Raw genomic sequence first — 23,920 nt, 5'->3', positions numbered from 1 at the left:
GTCACAAGTTATTTCCTGGTCAACGGCACCCTCTAGCTGACGTGTAGTAATATCACACCACATCTGCAGCTGATTGATTCCGACATAGCACTACTAAAGGCCTATGAGGGACATGCACGGCACCCGCCACTACTATAACTCATTGTTTAAATGCCGTGCAGTAACATGCATTGTGGAATGTGGCTGGGTGCAGTTAGTTATGGACCCAGTTTAACTTCCCTGAGCACAATCAGTCTGGTAATCGAAAAAAGATGGAGCCAGTATATGTCAGTTTGGACAGACACTAAGATGATATACAGGAGAACATTCCACTGATGATGTAAAGGAATGTGCAAAGCAGTATTCATAGACATTACATTTAATTGCACTGCAAGAGAAATGACAAATTAGTGTTGAGTGAGGAACAAAGGGGGCCAACATGGTCTAAAGCGCATCGACTACAATCCATCTCTCATTTGTAAACCAGCCTGCGGTCTGTGGCACAGTCCCATGGCGTTTATAAAATAACATCGGTCATGGCGCCACACCAGGGCTCAGGGGGATCTGCGCCCCACCCTTGTTCCCAAGCTATGTATTTATTTGTTTAAGTTTAAAGAACATGAAGTACACGAGGCAGAAAAGACAGCAGTCACATTCTTATTACGTCATGCTCATGTCTTTCTCAACCAGCATTTCCAATCAATCTATGCTTTTTCCAACTGTTTGATTTGTGTAATAGTTTGATTGAATATAAATGTTTTAGTCATGCTTGGAAAGCACCAGGAGGACCTGTGAAAAGACACTTGTTACTGTTACACGAAATGCTGGTATTGGGCTTAGTCAATGACAAGCACGAGCGTGTGAGTTAGCAGCCCGGGCTCTTAGCATTCTAGTTAGCATGATTTAATCTCTGGCAGTACTTTTCCAGGTGATGCACACCAAGGTAGAATGAGTCCCTGAGTTTTTGTGTCACGACTATGTGCCATAAACAATGGATGTATGTAAAATGAAGGGATCATGTAACTGCAGCAAACTGACATCATTTATAAGAATGGATGTAAAAACAATATAACATAATATTAATCCAAACAACAGCGTACATTCCTTGAAGACTGGTTATGCTATATGATGAATCAAATGGGATTTTTTTTGCAGTTGATATTTCTAATAGTTTTTTCCAATAAATGGTCAACCTAAAAACGCACCTTTACAATGTGTTCTAGCATAAACCAGGCATACTGTTTAATATTGCGTTTGTGGAATAAGCAGGAAAATCCATCCATTTGTATCCATCTCCGGCGGCGGAAATTTTGCCACCTTCTGTCAACTGAAAATGACATCACAGTTGCTCGGGCCTCAGGTCACAACCAATTATGGCTCAAGTTTGGAAAAGAGGTGAGCCGTGATTTCCACAAACTCATGATTCAACAGAATGCTGTGTTTAGACTAGTAGTCGTGAACATGACATATTCCTCTTTAAGGGATAGTGACAACAAAGGCTACAGATACCATTTCACTCACACCTGCAACCACTGAGCGAGAATAAAATACAGTATGTCAGAAATTCATTGCTGATTATATGTATCTGAATAACCAGTTAAGCTGTTTGGAGTATATTTGTGTTTACCTTACACATTTCTGTTCCGTGTTGCCCCACAGAACCAAGCTGAAGCCCACTACAAAGGAAACCGCCATGCCAGGAGAGTCAAAGGCATCGAGACCTCAAAGAGTCGCTGTCAAGATGGCGAAAAGCCTCAGACTGTGACCCCCACCGCCTCGCCATCTCCTCCGGGAGCCCTGAGCACTGCCTCTGATGGCGAGACCAGCAAACAAGGTGACAGAACAAGACATGGTTCGCACAATCACAGGCGAGAAAATTGCAATGGTGCTCACTGTAACTGCATCAATGCAATGAACAAATTATTCTGATTCATTTCTCGAAAACACCAGTGACCCTATGTTTCTTTTTCAAATCTGAAAGGTGCATTGGAGATGTGGCACATGAAATAACAATCCAAGTGCCCACTAATGCTTCCACCATGTTCAGATAATCATTCACAAAGTCTGTGTAAGCTCGTACAGGAGTGGTCAATCAATGAAAAGGTTTCTTTAGCCATCATCTGTACTTCTTTGAAGGCGTCGGACATTTCACTTCTCATCCGAGAAACATCATCAGCGAATTGAAATTTGCTGGTAGCTCTGGCACTAAATATATTTCCCTAATGTCCAGAGGGGGCGGTGCCAGACTTCTGCTTTGATAGGTTGGGGGGAGCAGAGGATTATTCCCTGAGGCTACACTGATTACTTCTTTTGTCCTGACTGATTATGGTCTATGACTGGCCCTGATTGCCCCATTCACCCGGGTATGACCTCATCTGCATGACGAAGCCTACGTGGTCACAATCTAAGGATCTGTTGTAAGCATGATTCAAATTGAACCTCACACCACCGTGGCGATTTAGTGAAGGGTTTTGCTCTTTTCTAAAGTGTGTGTTTCACTCAAAGGGAATGAAATGAAAGGATTACTTGACTGCACTGATACCAGTAACAGGTCTAACTTGCTTTTGCCCCGAAATACTTCACGTCCCCCATGGGATTCACGCCGCTCACAAAAATCAAGCCCTAAGTGTTCATCGGTGTGATCTTGAGGAGTAAGAGAATGGACTCCCACCATAAAGTGGATTTATGATCCAATGAAGAAATTACTGATGCAATTCCAGGCACTTTATTTCTGATTAACATTTACAGCTGGAAATGATCACAAGACTCAGCGTCAGCGTACATTACACCAGATTTGCTGTTTTGCTTGCTCATTGTCTACAAGGATAAAAATTGGCCAGGGCCTTTACTTTCTGGCCATCATTTGCAAACAGAGTGTTCAAAGAGGACGAACCATAAATGCGCCAAAAATAATTTCTTGTTTAAATCACTTAAGTTTAACCACAGCTATGCTCTTCGTCAGTTAACTGGAAACATGTTTTGAACATAAGCAGCAGGACATTCCCATGGCATCTCCTCAAGGTTTGTTTCGTCCAAATTCATGTTTTGTGACAATTGAGAACTGTATGGAAAAACAACAGTGGGTTTACAGTACCGTTGCTTTATTTTCTTTTTCTGGTGAGGTAATATTTCTCATAACATTTCAATTATACTGTCTGCTACCCTGTATCATTTTCAGCTAATCAATTCAATCAGTTGGCACTGAATCTTACCATGCCGGGTTTCTGTTGAAATGCCACCTGACTGCATCATCGTTGGCTGGATTTTCAGCCACTGTCAGTATATCATTGGACGTTGTCAATTATTGTACCATCACTGATGATAAACGATTACATATTAAATTATTGAAAAGTAAGACGTTTATGGTTAGCACCAGGTGCAATGCGTTACTCTAAAGTTAAATATCCATCTCTGCTCTAATTTTGCTCAACTCAACGTACAACTAGTGGCGGGCTGTGCATGTCACTCCTAGGCCTTCAATAGTGCTACGTCTGAATCAATACGCTGCGAGTTTTGTGTGATATTAGTACATGTCCACTAGAGGGTGTCATTGGCCAGGAAATAACTGGTGACTTGAAGCAACTTAAGAAATACTGTCACTAAACTGTTAGAACTTTTACTATGAACGTGTGGATTCATCATAACCTCATAAAATTGCAATATTATTTGCTATTTTTGCTAGCTTCGGAGCTGTCCAACCTTTCATAATGACGTCTATGTATTCTTGAAAAGTCTGTCTTGAAAATGGCTTTAACAGTATATCTGCAACCAAATCCATTTCTTCTCCTCATTCAGTCATTGTGGGTTGGCAAAACCGCATTTAAATCAACACAAAAAAGTATTTGCTTCTGCAGCTCGCTACAGATAGAGTGTGCTAGCTATGGCCAGTATGCGCTTATCGCTAGCGGTTAGTGATACTATGATTTGCTAAGCAATTAAAGGAAGCTGAAAGACAATTTGGAATTATTTCCTAAGAATTCATGGGCAAAATATAATTCACATTAGTCAGTGATTTAGATATTTTAGGCCAGCAAAGAAGGCCGTGCTGGCCCTGACAGCCCACCACTGCGTACAACCGAGTACTTTCAAATGATAGTAATCTCATCTCATTTTCCGTACCGCTTATTCCTCATTAGGGTCGCGGGGTTGCTGGAGCCTATCTCAGCTGTCTTCGGGCACGAGGCGGGGGAAACCCTGAATTGGTTGCCAGCCAATCGCACAAATGATAGTAATGTAGAATTGGATTGGATTGGATTGGATTTGCCTTTATTAGTCTCACAGTGGAGAAATTTACATTTCACAGCAGCAAAGTGATGAAAGGAATGAAAGTAATATTACAATATACTATATACTAATATAATTATTATAAATAATAATAAATAAATAAATAAAAAATAATAATTATTAAAATAATTATTAATTATTATATTATTATATTATAATATACTATATATATTATAATGTAATATTACATGACTGTAAGGACTGAAAGGAACACAATTAAGATGGCTCCATTGAACAAACTTTGACACGAGTTGTACAGCAATATGAGCCATGATCCAAGCTTCTCTCATGCAGTTGTGTTGTTTTTCTCAGAATATCTTTATCCATCAGCTGAGCTCAGTTCATCTTTGTATCTCTCACTTTAACCTCGATGCTCTGTGTGTCACCTCTGTTCCTTTCTCCGTGCTGTATTTTCCATTCCCTCAGTGTCCCCATTCGTCCTTGGGCCAGCGGTGGGCAACAGAGCCGCCATGTTTTGGTGACATTGACAAAAGTTCCATCATGTGGCTCATTGTTGACCTGATATTTCCATTTTAGCGAGCGGAGCCTGTGATTTTAGCATCCAATACCACATCACATGTGAAGATTGTTGTGGTACCAATCCCAGAATTGAGAGAGTCCGTTTGGATTGCTTTCCATCCCTCAGAAGGATTTAAAACAGCCATTAGAGAGCATTCCATCATAGAGAGCCAAATAAAGCTTGCTATTATAGGCAACACAAAGTAGAAACATGTGAACGAATCGACTTTTTGTGACCTTATACTGTGCATCTTCCTGTTTGGCCTCTTTGACTGATCTGCACACACTTGTTTGTTGTAGTTTCACGTTGCTTCGTCCCTCTTGGTCAAAAGCAACATGGTAAACAGAGTAATGTATTTGTAGTACTTTTAGCTATCTTAGCTAGCTTAATAACTTTCCAGTTTATCTGGCCTCTGTCTTTCTCTGTTTACCCACCTCTCTCTCTTTCTCTCTCGCAAGCTATCGTAGCTAGCTTTATTTATTCATTTATTCATTGGGGGCCTTTTATCGATTATTGTTATTTAGTTCACGGAGTTGCTTGTTCTGTAGCGACAAGGGGACACAAGCCAGTGTCATATTGTGCCGGTCCGACGCCCGGATAAATACAGTGGGTTGTGTCAGGAAGGGCATCCGACGTAAAAGCTTGGCCAAAACAAACATCCGAATCAAACCTCTGAAGCTGGAGGACCCCTTGAAGGGAAAAGCCGAAAGGAAGAGAAGATTTCTCGTACTTTTAGCACAATGGTGAGGTGAGTCACTCCATGAGGGGACGTCAGACATACTGCAAGACACAAACAGTCCATTCATCAGACACTGACTGCCATAACATGAAGTAAGGCCCTCACACACGACCTTAGACATTAAAGGCAGCTGTAAATTTAAAGGAAGAAAAACTCAACTTCACTTTCTTCCCTTAGCTGCTCTCTCGTGCACACACTATGATTATTGTTATTGTTCACACAGCCACACACATACATACACACTCTCTCTCTCTCTCTCTCGGCAGTCCATCGAAGTCGAAGATGACATAGCTTCCATTCTTATGTGGGGTATTGGATAGTGGTTATTGTCGCTGGCGGCGATGCCACTGTAGGTGACTATGAAGCCCGATTCTGGAGCCACAAATCCTGCCACACACACACACGCACGCGCACACGCACACACACACACACACACACACACACACACACACACACACACACACACGCACGCACACGCACACGCACACACGCGTGTACATACTCACCAAAGGTCAATTAAACAGATGGCGTTCATGAGTTGCATGACTCCCGAGTCTTAAATTACGAAGGACTGAAAGGATTTCCATTTGAATGGTTATTGGAAGAAAATCATCCCAGGATACATTTTTCTTATTGTTCTTGGAATTTGTTTCGCAATCTTCCAAAAATGTAAAATATGTCTTGTAAGAAATGGCTGTTTGTATGCAGACATGACAGTAGAAGTCACCTGCCTGTATTTTGAATGCAGGTTAGCTATCTCAAGTTGGGCATTAAGTTTCAGAGCTCATCGTTCATAAACAATTAAGTGATCTGTAATATCCAGGCTGCTTGTCAGCTAAGGTAACAAGGTCCTCCAGTTAGCTGGCAAGCTAGCTAGTGACTAGCTCCAAGGCGCAATTTCAGCGCATTCAGCAGATACTCCAAGTGTTTCAGTGGAGACCATGGTTTGATTTTATTATTCAAAATTGGTCGGACCAACATCAGTCTGAACTGTGCAATCAAATGAGTGTATGCCCTTTATTTTCAATTGTCTTGATTTCAAAATGTTTCAGTGTGAAACAGTTTCTGTTTTTCTTTTTTTAGTCTCCAGAAACAACAGACATTCCTTTGATTCATCTCAAATCCCCACGACTTTACCAACAAACCAACAATCATAGGATATGTAACTTTAATTTCCTGGTATGGATTAAGTATGCACACACGACAGACTACGATAAAGCATCTGGATTGAGTTAGCTCTGTTTGTTGCCCTCCAAACTCACCCCCCTTCATGAATATTTTTGTATTTTTGGAGTTGAGGCCAACTATCAGGAATGAAGGTCACTGGTAGGTCTTTCGGGCGGCAGGGGAAATAAAAGCATTGGCACTACCCTACCCACACTTGACTAACTGCACACGAAAACAGCCGAGACAAAGACATGGATAATCCGAATACACCCCCCACACCCTGCCCACCACCTTTTCCAGCCAACCCCACAGGCAAGTGCCACCGATCCAAATCCAGAAGACGCTTAAACAACTTCTTCCCGCTAGCCATGGACTCCCTAAGCAGTTACCCCAATCTACCTGTGCAAAGGGTCTTTGCAATTTTGCACAACCCTGTGGCACAGCATGACCATTATACTGTAATCACTGTTTTCCAGCTATGTACTCACTTCAACCACTGTCATCAGACACTTTGAGGCACTCATGGACATCTGCATAATTGCACACTTGTTGTACTACAAATACAAAATGGTTCAATGCTTTTATGCACCAACTGTACAGCTGTTATAGTCGTGTATTCTACCACTGATCACTTCAGCTCATATCTGTCATTGGGTGGCACCATCGCACATTGGTACACTGTCATTACGGAATGACCCTCCATCGTTATTTGTCATGTCCTTGTTATGATGATATTAGTACAGCCTTTACTACTGGAGATAAATTCCTTGTGTGTTCTACATACTTGGCCAATAAAGATGATTTTAATTCTGATTTAAAAGGCAACAATCTGTGTTCTCTGAAGAACATACAGTCAAATTTGCACTATAGGAAAACCAAGGGTAATAATAGCAAATCCTGAAATAATCCACTGCGTAGCCAATGACAGAAACAAAAATGAACTTCTATGAGTGTTGCTTTGAGGAGCTCAGCCTTTGGATGACCTGGTTTGTAGGCGTGAAGTCATTCATGAGCTTGACCAGATGTGATGCTTTGCTCTACAGCGCAGTTCCATGGATCCTTTATCAGGAGTCCTCCCAATTTGTATTAAAATCCCATTTTATGAATTGAGAATTGGCAGGATTTCGGTGTGCGTAATGTGTGCTCAATTTAGATTAAAATCTACCAAAGCTTCCTCCTCAATCGACTTGCTCTGCAATCACTGTTTTTTTGCAAACTTTGCAAGCAGCCTGCTCATATTTGCCGAGTAAGGCTGTCAAACACTGACTCAAAGCATGGGACAAGTAAGAGGGCTCAGTTTTGTCCAAAGCTGTGAGAAAGAAACTTGCTCCAAAAGAACATCTGTTTGACACCACCCTGCAGCTGGAAACGTCCAAACCTGTGTGGAAAAGAGAAGATTGCGATTTTGGAAAGCTCCGGAATGGAAAGCTTTCATGATGGCATGTTCATCAGAAGTGATTTCATGAAACTGTGGATGTAGTTTCCTTTTGCATAGCTCCAAGATGATCTCATGGAACGTTTAGATATGGGTGCTCGATGGCTTGTAATGACAAACCATGCAGCAACCTCTAAAAGGCAATTGAGGCGTTGAAATCAGTATTTGTTTTCTTACCACAAATATGTCCTAATCTCCTTTTAATGCCATAATCTGATCGGGGGCGTCACCGTGGTGCTTAATTTGGCCCTACGTCCGGAGGAATTTGGAGAAGGGCCTAATGGTCTCCCCTCATTGGGGGTGTGGGGGAGTAACCTACCCAAATTTAGGATGTCTCATTCAGACAACACCCAGGGTAAATACCACAGGCATGGCGTAGACTGATCAAAAACATCTGTGAGGTGTGTTTGTGTGTGTGAGTACATATCAGTGTTAACAGGTTCACAAACATTCATTGAGTAGGAAAGAAATACCTAACAAAAACAAGAACAAATGTAAACCAGGGAAGGTCAGAGTCAGGAATGTCTCACTTGATGACGTTGTCTGTGTACTTCCTGCCTTGGGCCTTTTGACAGAGGGTGTGCCATGCTTGAGCTTAAGCGTGGCCAAAAGTAACAGCTGTGTGGGAAAGAACCAAAATGGACAAGCTGCAGTATCGGCTTCCTACTTCAACGAAACAATCAAAAGAAGCATACACCTCTCCACATCTTCAAACCATGCCCTTGTATCTCTTTCATGTCAAAATTGCAATGTACCAAAACAGTTTTTCATTCCGTTTGGCATGCGCGGTCGGAAATGAAAGTATTTTACTTGCACCTGCAAGTGCTTTGCTCTGGTTTGTGTGACCTCCACATGGTTAGCATTGCGGTTTCAACTGACACTCTCTTTGCCGTATTTAAACACACTGAGCCTAAAGTAAAACACTTGAAAGTTGACCTTTTTAACGACAGCTCTGATGACGTCTCACCACTGTATTTCATGTACACCCCCCCTCCCCCCCCACACCCCACTTTGCCCTGCAGATGACACGCAGTGTCTTTCAAACGGGCCCCCACTTGCTACAGGACCGCTCCCTCCTCAGCGAAGCCCTCCCCATCCCCCCGCAGAGCCGCCTTCCATATGTCCTGCCGCTCCCACGGGCTCCACGTCTTCCTCTTTACCAGGCATCCTCAACTCAGAGCCCCCCCTGATCGCAGCATCTATCGGGCCCTCGGCTTCTGGCAGCCCGCCAAGCCCGGAGATGGAAGAGGCCAAGGCAAAGAAGCTGCTGTACTGCTCCTTGTGCAAGGTGGCTGTCAATTCCTTGTCACAACTGGAGGCTCACAACAAAGGTAGGTGTTGTATTCAAAAAGCATTTAGACAAAAGTCTTGAAATACAACCAAGCACTTAACTTGATTAGGGTAGCGATCAGAATCTTGGGATGACCTCGTCTAAGGTCCCAGAATGAAGCACGGTTGGATCACTAGATCTGTTACCTCTGTGTAACAAGACCTCAGTATCTTCTAACATGTTACCTTCTCCCATATAAAATACGACTGACTGACCCAAGCAGACTTGTGTGGCACCCCAGAGTGTCGTGACAGATTATCAAATGTCTCCGGCAGATAATTCACTTTAACCTACACTGGAAAAAAAATGTTTGCTCAATTGACTCAATTTTATTTTGGCAAATGATTGCACCAAAGCCAAAACATCAGGATGCTTATGCATTTCTTAGTAGATGTTGAGCAAACTGAAAAAAAAAATCTGTATTCGGGTTTAATTTCATGCAACTACCCGACAGAATAAAATGGAGTCAATTGAATCGTTTTTTTTTATAATGAAGGTGTAATCCCACCTGCTGACATTCACACAACAGAAGATGTTCACGCCACCTTGCAAATACGCTCAGTTCAACAGGCAGGGAACATTTTACAAGTCAATTTGTGAGTAAATTGAGGTACCGTATTTCCTGGTGTATAAGGCGCAGCCAAAAGCAATACTTTTTTTCTCACTCTACATGTCTTTAAACGGATACTGTATGGACAAAAGTTTATGTCCCGCTGCCAATAATGTGGAACCAGGCCTGACTCCACAGTATATAGGTAAACTGCAATTACCATATTTTCTGGTGTATAAGGCGCACCCAAAAGCCTTGATTTTCTTCCAAAGATGACCCTGCGTTTCATACGCAGGTGCGCCTGCTATGTGAAGTAATATTGAGCTAAAACAGGTCTCACAACTACTTTCAGCAGCCACAACTCCATTTCCCCCTGTAGAAGAACAAGTGTGTAACCCCAGCCTGTACTGTAGGACCTTATAATGTGGTAAGATTTATGTTTGGGAAACGTTTATATATTTATATACAGTAAAGTCTCGTTATATCGATATCGGATATATCGATAGTCCCGGTTATATCGATACTATTTCTATGCACGCACGGAGAAAATTACATGCAAACAGGGTCGGATATATCGATAGTCCCGGTTATATCGATATTTTTTCGGACTCCCTTGAATATCGATATAACGAGACTTTACTGTATTATATTTGGAAAACATTTTTCATTCATTTTAGGTGTGCTTTATAGTGTGTTGTGCCTTATATATAGAAAAGGTTTGGAAATACACCATTCATTGGGGGTGCGCCTGATACTCCGGTGTCCCTTCTACACAGGAAAATACAGCACTCATCCATATTTGAAATCATCGATATCTATAATGTAAATATTTTCTTTTGTGTTTGCCAGTATGCCATGTGATCATGCTTCAAACGAGCACCTTGGCTCCTTAAATGTTGGCAAACACTATGACAAATGATTACAGATGAGCAAGAATATTTTCTCTCGCCGTTGCTACATGCAGCTTTGAATTGCGCCAAATATGTTTATGTGGAAAAAATAAATAAAAACAAAACACAGAGCTTGTCTCCGTGCAGCAAAATGTCACTTTCTCAACCTCTGCTGGTTTTAATCCTTCTTGCCCTCCCTATGACCCTTTTTTTCCTCTGAGGTAACACTTCTGCCCCCTTAGTACGATGCAGCACATGCACTCGTGTGCTGGTGTTTTTCCTTTGCTTTCCTATGTGTAACTCAAAATAGGAGGCAGACATTTTTTTTATTGGGGAGCACAGCTGCAGGCATTCATTGAGGTTACATTTCATCTAGATTTTGGACAGGCAGGTTTCTTAATTTTTACATTTCGTTACACTTTGTGGTTCAATTGTTTCAGCCCTTGGGACGGTCACGGATTAGAAGTATATTCCACGACAACATACGCAACAAAGAAAAGCCTTGTAGTACATTACATATTTGCAAATATAGAGATTTCGACAGTTGTTTCATTTAATTAAGTGACGTGTGTTTGCCAAAAGGAATCAGAATCAGAAAGCCTCTAACTAATTCAGTGCCAGACGTGCAAAAATGTGCCCACTCCAGTGCCAGGGTTTTTGTTGTTGTCACTCGAATTCCATGACTCACAGAAAATTGAGTTTGAGGACTACATAAACATTCAATGCAGCGTAGGAAAACTTTAGACTCTCTTCATCAGAAAAAAAGTTTAAAAAAAACTGAAATTTACAACTGCACATAAATACTACTCCAAAAATGATTACAGCTCATCAAGTCCCGCCTCCTCCAAATCAGTTGGAATGTTCTGGAATCAATGGCATTCCCTCACTCACCAAAACAAAACTATGCACATTTGCGAGGTCCAAAAAAAATGACAACATGTGCACCATTGCCGCAGAAGAGACGGCGAAGAAAATGTGTGTTATGTTGTCAAACGTTTCATCAAACAGAGTGTCTACGTTTTTATTAACAGCCGTGTGCTTGTGGGTGTGTTGTTGCACAAATGTGAGGCAAGCTTACAGGAGACAACAAATCCTCTTGCACTATCCATTTTCTGACCGAAATAGAAGAAAAGAAAGGCGAGAAGGCGCAGCCCAAGAGAACATTTCTGTCCTTGAGTGAAAGCAGCCGCCGTTCTTCTCAGTGGAGCCTCCATGCGCCTCACCCTTAACCCCCCGCCCTCCATCATTTTGAAACTTTAACTCTGTTCAAAGGGATTTGGGTGAGTCAAGTCTGAGTCTGAGCCAGTGGCTTTATTTCAGTTGGAGGGGGGGGGGCATAGTATGGAGCAGGCTGGGGGTGTAAACTGTTGATGTGTGAGTATGACCCCCAACATGATCAAATGATTGACACTGACACACTTAAAACAGGCACCAACATCACACTTCATTTATTCCAAGGAGCAGCCTTTCTTCAAAGTACAAAGGTGATGCCTCGTTTTTACTCAACATCTTTTTTACATGCTACATACTGTACGTCATTTTTACACACAGGCATCATTTGATTGATTTATGTCAAAGTTGAAGTTCCCTGTAGAGTGAAAATAAACGATTAGATCCGCAAAAGCGCGGCATGAGAATCTTTAAGCCTCCGGTGGCCGCAGTTTATCCCGCAGGGTCGTTACAGGGCTTTTACTCGCTATGACAATGAGGCACTCGCTTTAAAGTGGGCACGTCAGCTCAATGCTGCGGACTATGCGATGGCGGTCAAGGGGGCATTTTACCCCCCACACCCTCCCTCTTCTGTCTTTCTAAGAATAACATTTGGACTCAAGCCAAAGGAACTCAAGGAACCTATGGAACCTATGGCTCGCGAGCCATGTATGGCTGCTTTGATGATTGCATATGGCTTGCCGATAAAAATAAATACAGTAAAGTCTCGTTATATCGATATCGGATATATCGATAGTCCCGGTTATATCGATACTATTTCTATGCACGCACAGAGAAAATTACATGCAAACAGGGTCGGATATATCGATAGTCCCGGTTATATCGATATTTTTTCGGACTCCCTTGAATATCGATATAACGAGACTTTACTGTACATATTGTCGCTTTTTCGCTGTTTATTTCCTGTTGGGGCTGCAGTTGGCGGAAAGCGCAATTTTGATTGGATGGCCGTCATGTTGAAGCAGGTAAACGGCCCTTTAAATTAACCGACGAGTAAAAAAAATGGTGAGTACACTTCAGATTGAATTCACCGCAGGATTCGCCTTTGTGAGAGAAAAGGTGCTGATTCTAATTTGCACCTATTTATAAATGTATTTTATTTATTGCAATCTATTTGTGATTGTATTTTATTTATTATAGTACCTAGGCTTGTCTGTGACTGCATTTTAACAAGCCCCATGCGAACTTTAGCGTCAATATACATCTGTGACAGACAACAGAAAGCTAGCGCGCAAGCTAATGAGCAGTATGCAGGCTAGCGAGCAATAACTGTGGATGGACCCGGCAAGTTGACTTTCATTTCCGATTGTTTGGCTGGATTTTTACCAATCATGAGGACCAGAAAACCATTCATGTTAACAGTTATTTTAAATTATACATTCTGACATTTTGTTGAAAAGTGGCCGCGCGTGCGTGTGTGTGCATGCGTGCGCTCGCTCGCGTGTGTGTGTGTGTGTATTGCTCTCACTGAAAAACATGTCTAAATATTTTACCTTTATGGCTCTCTTCAAAAATGTTCCCGACCCCTGCTCTAAAGCATAGCTCTCAAGTCATGGCCCGAGGGCCAGATCTGGCCCGCCATATCATTTTATTCGGCCCGTGAAAGCAAATCGATCATGCGCCACGGTGCTTGGTAAAATCCGAACAAAAAATTGAAATTGCGATATGTAAACCACAATAACAGTCATTATTTTTGACTTCTGATTTGAAAACTCGTTAATTCGTTAATTTGTTGGGGGCTCTGCATCTAATATGTGAAGGGGATCAAACATTCTAATGGTTTCCCCACATTCATAACGGGCTTCGAGAGGAAACCATAACGACAATGTGGCCCCAGGCAAAAAAATTATTTGACACCTTTACTCGAAAGCAACCATGCCAGTGGACTATCCAAATATAGTGATACCTCAGCTTACGAACTTAATTGGTTCCCAGAAAGTGTGTGTACTGTGAAAAGTTCGTCTGCCAAACATATATTTCCCATAAGAAACCATTAAAAATTAAAACAATCCGTTCCCAGGTCCGCATAAAACTTAATTTTAAAGGAAATAAGCCTTAAAACTACACAAAATATATGTTATTTTATGCATAATAAATGTGCTATCGTATTGTAATTAAAGAAATCAACTGTACTGTCTAATAAAGTCGTTTTATTTACCTTTGTGATGGTAGTTGTGAATGGATGATGAACTTCCAGGTTGCCTCTTGATAATATCGGGGCTGACACAACTTTTGCTTAGACGACACAGAAACACCTTGTAGCAATGGTCGACTTAACATACTGGTAGTGGGACGCAAAGTCGTACAAACACACACCTCATTCGTGTTGCTCGATGATCTTCTTCTGCTCGACCGAAATTTTGTTTTGTGTCCTCTTTGGCTGAAAATCAAGTATCCTTGATAGCAAACGACGTATGCACTCAAGGAAAGTGGTGCTGAAAACTAGTCTGCCAGCCACAGTGGCGCTGTTCGATTGTGTGGTTTGGTGTTTTTCAGACGAAAACTAGACCGTCAGCCACCATGGCGCTCCGTGTGGTTTGGTTTTTTTGCCGAAAACTAGTTCGTATACCAAGATTATATTCTAGCAAATTTTATGTTTGTAAGGTGAAAAGTTTGTAAACGGAAGCATTCGTAAGCTGAGGTATCACTGTCTATATTTTCCTTGGAAAGTCATCTATATATCGAAGGAGCTAACTGCTTGCCGCAATTGCTGAAGAATTAAGAATAAATATGAAGAAAGGTGGTCAAGGTTCCATGTATGTCAGACTCCACTATTCTATTTTCACATGCATGCATATCATATGGTACTCCTAAACAGCACCATCATCACTCGGTGATGTATTGTGGAATACAAAAGCCTCAGCAAGCTGTCCAGACTTCAAAGCCCAAAGTCAGATGCAATAAAATGCAATTATAGGATTCCTCCTTTACAAATGGATCCACAACTGTCTGTCGGCACACGTGGGACAGATGTGACACTTGGTATACATTAACCTCCACCCATCTCCACCAAATGGAACATCAATCAACTATTCCAATAAAAACGACACACGGATGATGAACTGGAGTTCATCTTTTTGGGGCTCACCTGCCAAGCAGCTGTATGACCAACGCCTACTTTCGTGCAAAGCAACATTTGGTGCTGCAACTCTGTACATCTCCCTTCATTCAGGCCACATGCGAGCTTTACAAAGAAGCATTTAGAAGCAGTTAACGGCAGTACTCATGTGTGTGTGTCTGTGTGTGTAGGTACCAAACATAAAACAATCTTGGAGGCTCGAAGTGGGCTGGGCCCCATCAAGGCATATCCGCGCCTGGGTCCCAAGCCCAGTGGCGAGCAGGGAAGTGGCCCAGTGGACCCCAACACTCAGGAAAGAACCTTCCACTGTGAGATCTGCAACGTGCGGGTCAATTCTGAACTGCAACTCAAACAGGTAGGTGAAACAGGCTACACTCTACGTGTCTTTAAACGGATACTGTATGGACAAAAGTGTCACGATTTGCGAGGTGGTGATGGTGGTGGACCCCAAAAAAACAGGCAGGAGGGAGGAGCAGTGTGTATTTGACAAATTGTATGAAAATAAAGTCAGGAGGAAGAAAATCTAAAACATCAAGTCATCAGAACAGAAAAATCCAAATATCAAACAAAACTATGAGTAAAAATATGACGAGATGAAACATGACGGGGTGAAACAAACAATGACCCGACACCAAATGGTCGTGCCGAGAGTCCTTTTAACTGCCACTGATTAAAACGACTAAGACCTGTGCAGCTGCAAGTGGGGCCAACAGTGCCCCCTGTTGGTCGCAAACCAGAACGTGACAAAAAGTATTGTCCAATAATGTGGAACCAGGACTGACTCGACAGTATAGCGGTAAATTGCAATGACTGTATTTTCCGGTGTATAAGGTGCACCCTTGATTTCCTTTTTTTGCAGGGGATGACAAAAATATGCCTTGAGTACTTAGGTCTAAATGTGTTGCAACTTGTTCCACTCTGTGTTTGAATATCTCTTATTTATAGGCTGAAAACAGTATGTCATTCATGCTAATTGTTAGCCTGCTGAAGCCATTTGTTTGTATTAAGCCAAGTGGGATTTCCATCCATCCAACCATACATCCATTTTCTGAACCACTTTATCCTTACAAGAGTTGTGGGCCTTGCTGAAGCCTATCTCAGTTGTCTTCCGGCAGTAGGCGGAGGACACCCTGAACCCGTTGCTAACCAATCCCGGGGCGCGCAGAGAGGAAAAAAAACATATTTGCCCCCCCATAAACACACACATCAAGGGACAATTAAGAACTTTTCATTGGCCCGCCATGCATATTTTTGGAATGTGGGGAGTAAACCGGATCACCCGGCGAAAACCCACGCGGCCACGGGAGGAACATGCATACGATGGACTTTTCTAAGTAGTTTCGTTTGTTTGGTGTGGCAGTAACCTGGTTGTAGAAATAAATGGCTCGAAACACCTTTTTTTTTGTGTAAATGAATTTTCAGCAACATTCCAAGGAAATGAGATTCATGTCACATGTGTGTTTTTGCTGCGTGTGCACTTGTTTCAGCACATATCAAGTCGAAGGCACAGAGACGGCATGGCGGGCAAGCCAAACCCCCTCCTGAGCCGGCACAAGAAGCACAGGGGAGCCGATCTGACGGTAATCTCTCAAACATCTTACTGTTGTCACATTTGGAGGCCCAAATATGACAGTGTTGATCTCCAAGGTTGCTGAACTCATGTTGTTGAGTCTGAGGCTGAGTTGAACTGTAACTCTTTCAAAAAGAAGCTTTGATGTTCATCGTTTGGAACTAACCATTGTTATCTTCCTCTTGTCTCTCTCTTGCATCACAACTGTGGCTACCGTGTGGTCTTTAGCCTTCTCTGACATTCACCAAGGGTCTCACCAAAGCGTTGGGAGCTGGTCTGCTCCCCAGCCCCTTAGCCGTTGCGGCGGCCATGGCCGCGGCAGCTTCCACAAACCCGTTGGCTCTCCGCGGGGCGGCTCCCGCGCCTCACCCGCATCACCACCTTTTGCAAGGACCGCCACTCAGCCACGCCATCTTGAGACCGGCCCCGGGGCCCATCCGCACCACCCACGGGCCCATCCTATTCTCGCCGTACTGACACATTACCCGCTGATCGGGATCAGCCACTCCAAAAGCACACTGTGAAGACACAAACGTGATCCGCAGACAACACCTGATCCAAATTATTTAAATATGTACTGAGAAAAAAACTTGAGGGGGGATTAATCCCTCATATTTCCCTTTACCTGAAACGATTCCTCCATTTCTGAGACTTACGTGTGAGCTGCAGATGGAGGAGTTACATAATTATTCCTGATGCATTGAACTTCCTGCTACATGCCTAACCCTCGCAGTTCGCCTCCTTTGCGCCGTTGCACTCTGTCCCAATCAGCCATGGTTGCCCGAATAGTTGCAACAACAAAAAAAGCAAACACTGATCCCACCAAAATCACAACAGGCTGTTTCTTTCCTCTCACCATGACAAAATGTGCATCTCACGTCAAAACAATGTTGTCTCCTTGATGGCTTTGCTGAAAATAGTCAACTTTTGGTGTGCGCCACATTGAGTAGAAGGATGTCGGTAGTCAAAAATGCAAATGAACCTGCAACTTTTCTTTTTGGAACAGCAACCACATACTGTGAAATGTCGACTGAAAGGCAGGTTGGAGCTCCGTCATGATACAGTGAGAAATGTTTGCACACATTTTTGTTTAGTTTGACGTCGGATACATCGTTATTTCAAAAATAGATTGCACCAGCAAAACATTTGTCCCGGCTGACCTCACAGAGGGTAGAAACCGATGGCGGGCCGTCAAGGACTGCAAGGCATTCTCTGCTGACCTAAAAATATCAGAATCACAGACTAATTAATTATATTTTGTCCATAAATTCTTTTTACAGAATTCCAAATTGTCTTACAGGTTCCTTTCACTACTTTTCCCCTGCGGCGCTGCTTTCAGACGTGTGTTTTAGTATTGAAGCATTTAACCAAATCATATTTCAGCCATCATTTGTTACCAGGGTCAGAAAGGATGCCTTCGCAATCCGTTCTACGGGCCCTGGACTAAAAAAATAAATGTCTGTTGCTTTAACCAATCAGAGTTTGAGTTGGCAACCCAAGGCTTCATCAAAGGCTCTGGCAACATCAGTTTTTGCAAATTATAATTGGCTACTCACATGATTGGCTAGTCGCTAGCCAATCATAGTATCACTAGCCGCTTGTGCTAAGAGGATACTTGCCACTGCTAGCACACTGTATCTGTAGCGATCTGAATAAGAATATACATTTTTGTGTTGATTTAATCAGTTTTGTCAAACCACAATGGCTGAAAGAGGAGAAGAAATTAATTTGGTTAGAGAATTACTGTTAAAGCCATTTTCAAGGCGGACTTTTCCAGAAAATGGACATCATTAAGGTCGGTCAGTTATTCCTTGGCTAATAGTGCACTCTGGTGGATTTAAAGTAAACCACATCACACTTTTTTTCAGTCCGGATTGATTGAGACTGAGCACGACTGAAGGTCGAGCCATGAAATCCACGTTCAAGACGTACAGTGGAACCTCTGAATTGGAACATAATCATTATAAATTGTTCACATTTTTAAATAAAGATAAACTACATTTTCACCTCTCACAAAATTGATGCATTTGGAGCTAGCTACACAATGTTACTGTGCATTTTAGGGTTTAACCAGTATTGACTCGAACTGACATTTTGATAGTCTGCGTGCACAGCTTATTCAGGTTGTTTCATTTGTGCATTCATGACTGCATACACGTGTAAAAAAGTAACCGCAGTGTAATCAAGTAATAGAAGAAATGTCCTCATTACTTTCTGCCTGCCGACAACCGGGCATGAAAGAGGGAACGCTGTTGTCTGTGTGGTTATATTGCCACCTATTGGTCTGTTTAAATATCGCACCAGTTGCTGCTTCCTCTGAGTGCGCTTCTGGTAAAGCAAAATGCGCCAAATTTGCAGATTGACGTCTACCGTCATTTTCATGCCGTTATAATTTCAGCTACATGGTAGTTACGTTAACATCTGCTCGATGTAAATAAATAATGATCATCGAGATGTCCTTCTGATACGAGCATGAATTGACATGCTCATATCGTGCACAGTACGAAGACGCAACTCATTTATTTCCATTCTGAGGAGTATTTTTTTCTTTTGGCATTGCTGAATCCTAACCATTGAAACACAAACTAACAATACAGTTGGCATTTTGTCCCACTTAACAATGGTTTTAACCCCCAAGTTTTGCATTTGCAGGCATATTTTTTTCTGTCTCGAACCCCAAATAAATTTCATTAAGGGACGTTGGATTTTTGAGGTTCTGCTGTACTGTAACTGCTGTATTCCCATCATGAAGTCTTGGCGAGTGCTTACAAGAAGAGATGATTCACCCATCAAGCCTTGTCTTAACACAGTGGCTGGTGAGGTTGGGCCTCAGTGCTTATGTAATCAAGTTGCTTCTGCTTACAGCCTTACGATTAGAGATCTGCGAAGTTGATCTGAACCATGCTGTTTTCGCCCCAACCCTGCACTTTTATTCCCTACCCACACATTAATATAGAAAATCTGAGATTTAAAAGAAAGTCCGAGAGACCATATGGAAGCCATGCCTAACTTGAATGGGAATGAGATAGTTGAACGAGAACCGCAGCGAGACCAAATGCAACAAAGTCACTTGTTTTCTTCCAGAAGCTGAAAAGCCATGAAATGTACCACAAACTGTTTTCCTATACAAAGACTGGTGAGCACTTTGTTTAGTTCACACCGTATCCCACGTAAAGAAAAAAAAAGCAAAGCAAAACTATAGCACAATCCGTAAAGATTTAAGGCTCTTGAAAGCAATGCCGCAAATGTACATTGTGCCCTTTCATTGAGAAGCAATGAATTCTAATGTCTTAGCTTTTTTTGTCTCAATTGGAATTCAATGAGAATTGTTTTGTTTTTTCATTTTTAACTATGTGATATTTTATTTGGAGTCATACATGTCAATCGAGAGCACGCAGACAGACTTTTTCCTCCATAAGGATTATGAACCCTCCTCAGTGTTTCTAAATTGGATTGAAAATGAGAGCGACGGGAAAAAATAAAAATACAGTAATCCCTTGTTTTACACAGTTAATCGGGACTAGGACCACCCGCGATAGACGAAAATCCGCTGAGTACAGTTATATAATAATAACCCTCGTGATAAGAGAGTGGAGTGCTGGGCGGGGCCTAGAAGATGTATAGCCAATAAAGCTAGAGCCATGTACAAAACCTCTGAGTCATTCAGCATTTTTTTTTATTCTGAACGTTTTTTTCCCCTAAAAAAAAATCAGCGATGCAATGCACTGAAACCGCAGTAAGGGATCACTGTTATAAAAAAATAATTGGATTCGGGAGTGACCCTACTTGTTATCAGTACTTTTTCTTGTTGTTGTTTTTGCTTGGAAAACCTCTGCTTTCTGAACAGGGTACAACACCAGAGTTCTCAGATAAAAGCTATGTAAAAGACTGGCAGAGTGCTTTTGTTGTCTTGTTATTTTATGAGCATAAAACTCTTTGAGGTTAATCAACTTCAAGAAGAGGCTCGCCTTGTCGTCAATGTCCACCATCGTGCTCTTTTTGTTACCCAAGCAAAAAACATTTTTTGCAAGTGAGGAACGATTTCAGGATCAGTGCTCTCTTTGCTGTTAGTTGTGTAGCAAGCTGTGCTGTACGTGTTGTCGTGTGTGTGCTCGGTGAGCTCGCTCCTTTCTGTCAAACACCACATGGAGCTTCAATGTGGCATAATACAATCGTGGAAAAGGAAACCTGCACATTTGCGAGCTGGTCCATCATTTCATCCAATGTACGGCAAACGAGATGTTTGACGCAATCATCATGACTCATATTCGATATTCACAGAATAGGGGGGAGGTGAGGGAGTGGGGGTATTACATTCTTATTTTCAGAGCAGGTGTTTCACATTAGCGTGTTTAGGCTACTAGCCTTAGCCTTATTCTGCCTTGTCTCTCCTACAGAGAAAGAGGCAAACGTAACTTTGTCTTGCCAATAAAGTTATTTTTTAATTTCATTGTGGAATAGACAAAGAGTTTTTATGATGAACTGTAGCAATACCTGACACATTCTGGCTCCTCGTTTATTGCAATAAGATGACATTGAATAACATGTGTGTGTTTGTGAATAAGTCATTATAAATGTAATTTAAAAATGAAAAATACCTTTGATGGAAAATAATGTTGGTATAAGCAGACACAATGTTGGAGAAAAGAAAATGTCAATAAATAATTACTCAAACCAGTGGAGACTTTTGGTCAGTGGAATTTCTGTCTGGCGTTGAATGTGGAATGAGACCATTAGTTTACTTTGGAATAGTCCAACAAGTTGTGAAGAGGCAATTGTTTGTTTGTTTTACTTTTTAGACACACTGTACACTGAGGAAAAAAATAATGTACCTCAATAAAACCTGTAGATTGCTTTCATGGTATCAAAATGAGTTTCTTTGACAGATAACAGAAAATACATCAGTCAGGGAAATTTGAATCGTGGGCAAAGTTAGTTTTTTTACCGACCTCTGCTTTTAATTTTCAGCTTTCAGTATCCCCCTCTGAGAAACAGACTTCCTGTTATCCAATGAGAAGACGCTTTGTTCTCCAGAATGGAACGCTTTCATGCACTTTTTTTCCCAAGCATTTCTAACATTCATCTGAAAGTGCAGCTTCCAAGGGTCCTCACATACAATACACGAGCTGGCCGTTAGATGGCCTTGCTGTCCTGACTGTGCCATTCACTGTGGCTCATTTCTGGACGTACTTGAGGTCTGTTCAGTGCTTTTTGACATTTATTGACCCAAGACAGAGAGGGGGAGAAAGAAAGATGGAAGGAAGGAAGGAAGAAAGAAAAGAAGGAAGAAAGGAAGCAAAGAAAGAAGGAAAGACAAGGAAAGAAAGACAGAAAGAAAGGAAAAGAAACATGGAAAGACAAACGGAAAGAAAGACAGACAGAAGGAAACAAGGAAATAAAAGGTAGAAGGGAAGAAAGACAGAAAGCAAGGAAAAGAAGATGGAAAGAAAGACAAAAAGAAAGAATGAAAGACAGAAGGAAAGAAAGAAAAGAGGAAAAAAGAAAGATGGAAGGAGGGAAATATATATATATATATATATATATATATATATATATATATATATATTACAGTGAGACCTCAACTTACGAACTTGACTGGTTCCCAGACAGAGTATGTAAGGCGAAAAGTGTGTATCTCAAAAAACATTTTCCCATAGGAAACCAGTAAAATGGGAATAATCCGTTCCCGGGTTTCCATAAAATATACTATTCCACTAAATAAGCCTTAAAACTACACACAACATACCTTATTCTATGTATAATAAATGTGCTATTGTATTGTAATGAAATAAATACACTGAATTGTATCATAAAGTCACTTTATTTACATCTGTGATGGTCATTTATGGCTTGATGGAAGGAGAGTCACCTTCCACAAGGACTGTTGGTAACTTAACCTCTGGTGCTGTTCGGTCGTGTGCTTCCGCCGAAGATCACTCCGCCAGCCGTGGTGGGTGTGTATTATGAAAATAGTGCTTATTATAAGGTTTAATTTTCATAAATTTGACGTTTGTAAGACGAAAGGTTTGTAAGTTAAGGTGTTTGTAAGTTGAGGTCTCACTGTACATGGGAAATAGTGTGTTTAAAAATAGTGCAGAATTCTGAAGTGTAAGATTGAAAATGAAAATGGTGCCGTGACACCCTTGTCCTTCTGCTTCCAATACCAAATTGAGACTTGAGTTGTGTAAGGTCTTTTTTGCTCTGATGAGTGTCTATTTCAGAGGGTGTAAACAACTCAAATCAAGAATCAATCTGGAACTCGAGGCTACTTCCATCAGGATGACGATCTGTGCAATCCATTCTTGCAAAGTGCACATCATCTCCAACTCCTTTCTACAACGCCATGATGACTCACTTGACTCAAACGGCCTCCACAGTCACAGTGAAATTGAACAAATTTTCGCACCAACCTGTTGAACACACAAACACACACACCCACTGTCTTCCTTTTTCTATAGCCCTACATTTTTTCTTGTTGTTCCTGTCGGTTTGCTGGGGGGACAGTTCCTACAACACCAACATTGGTAGTTTTTCTTTTATATCGGCCTAATGGGAATCCATGCTTGTTAATGCTGGACTCTGCCTGACAACATGCGTCCACACAAACCTGAAATGTTTCCAATTGTAAAAACACTGCATCGAGTTTTTGCACATACTGTTCTTAAAATATTAAGCAGTGAAAAGAAGATACAATGATCTCGACCATAATTCGTTCCAGGACCCTGTTCGAACACCGACACCATCTCTTTGCTCCTGTCACTTGCGAGTTGACAGCGGGGGTCGGGGCTGCCTCTCCCGGCCGCCCTCGATCTGCTGTCAATTCTCTAATCACGGACACGGGGCATTTATATGGTTCGCGATCACCTCGCCAATGCCGGATGATTGACTCACCTCGCCATCGTACCTGGACTCTTCCTTCGATGCGCGAGTGCATCCGGTCCAAGGTATTTTCCCCGCGTCCCGTAAATTTATGTCATCTTCCGGGATTGTGTAAATTTTCACCCTCGTGTGCCATTTGCTTTTTGGCGTAGTAAGCGGGTCGGATCACCCGCTGCCTTCTTACTCACTGTGTTTTCTTTTATTTGTGAATAAACATCCTGCTTGGGTCGTACGTCTCTGCCGCCTGCTTTGGGAACCCAAACATTCC

At 41.9% G+C, this 23,920-nt stretch overlaps 1 protein-coding gene across 6 annotated transcripts in view; it reads left to right on the top strand.

Annotated features, from left to right (window-relative positions):
- The window catches only part of znf385a (zinc finger protein 385A), a 73,897-nt gene extending 52,270 nt beyond the window's left edge, over window positions 1–21,627 (top strand). For 3 of the 6 annotated variants that reach the window (XM_088993237.1, XM_088993245.1, XM_088993246.1), the window contains 6 exons: window positions 1,246–1,374; window positions 1,639–1,813; window positions 9,147–9,455; window positions 15,374–15,558; window positions 16,691–16,783; window positions 17,002–21,627. In XM_088993237.1, the coding sequence (XP_088849363.1) occupies window positions 1,246–1,374; window positions 1,639–1,813; window positions 9,147–9,455; window positions 15,374–15,558; window positions 16,691–16,783; window positions 17,002–17,250 (1,140 nt within the window). In that variant the 3' untranslated portion in view covers window positions 17,251–21,627. The remainder of the gene's footprint in view (window positions 1–1,245; window positions 1,375–1,638; window positions 1,814–9,146; window positions 9,456–15,373; window positions 15,559–16,690; window positions 16,784–17,001) is intronic. The other 3 variants (XM_088993247.1, XM_088993249.1, XM_088993244.1) reach the window with 2 other exon arrangements.
- The last annotated feature ends 2,293 nt before the right edge of the window (window positions 21,628–23,920 follow it).

Source organism: Hippocampus bargibanti, linkage group LG01 (assembly GCF_051943395.1).
Source record: "Hippocampus bargibanti isolate YZ-2025 linkage group LG01, ASM5194339v1, whole genome shotgun sequence".
NCBI classification, from domain to species: domain Eukaryota; kingdom Metazoa; phylum Chordata; class Actinopteri; order Syngnathiformes; family Syngnathidae; genus Hippocampus; species Hippocampus bargibanti.
This window is presented reverse-complemented; position numbering and strand designations above follow the sequence as displayed.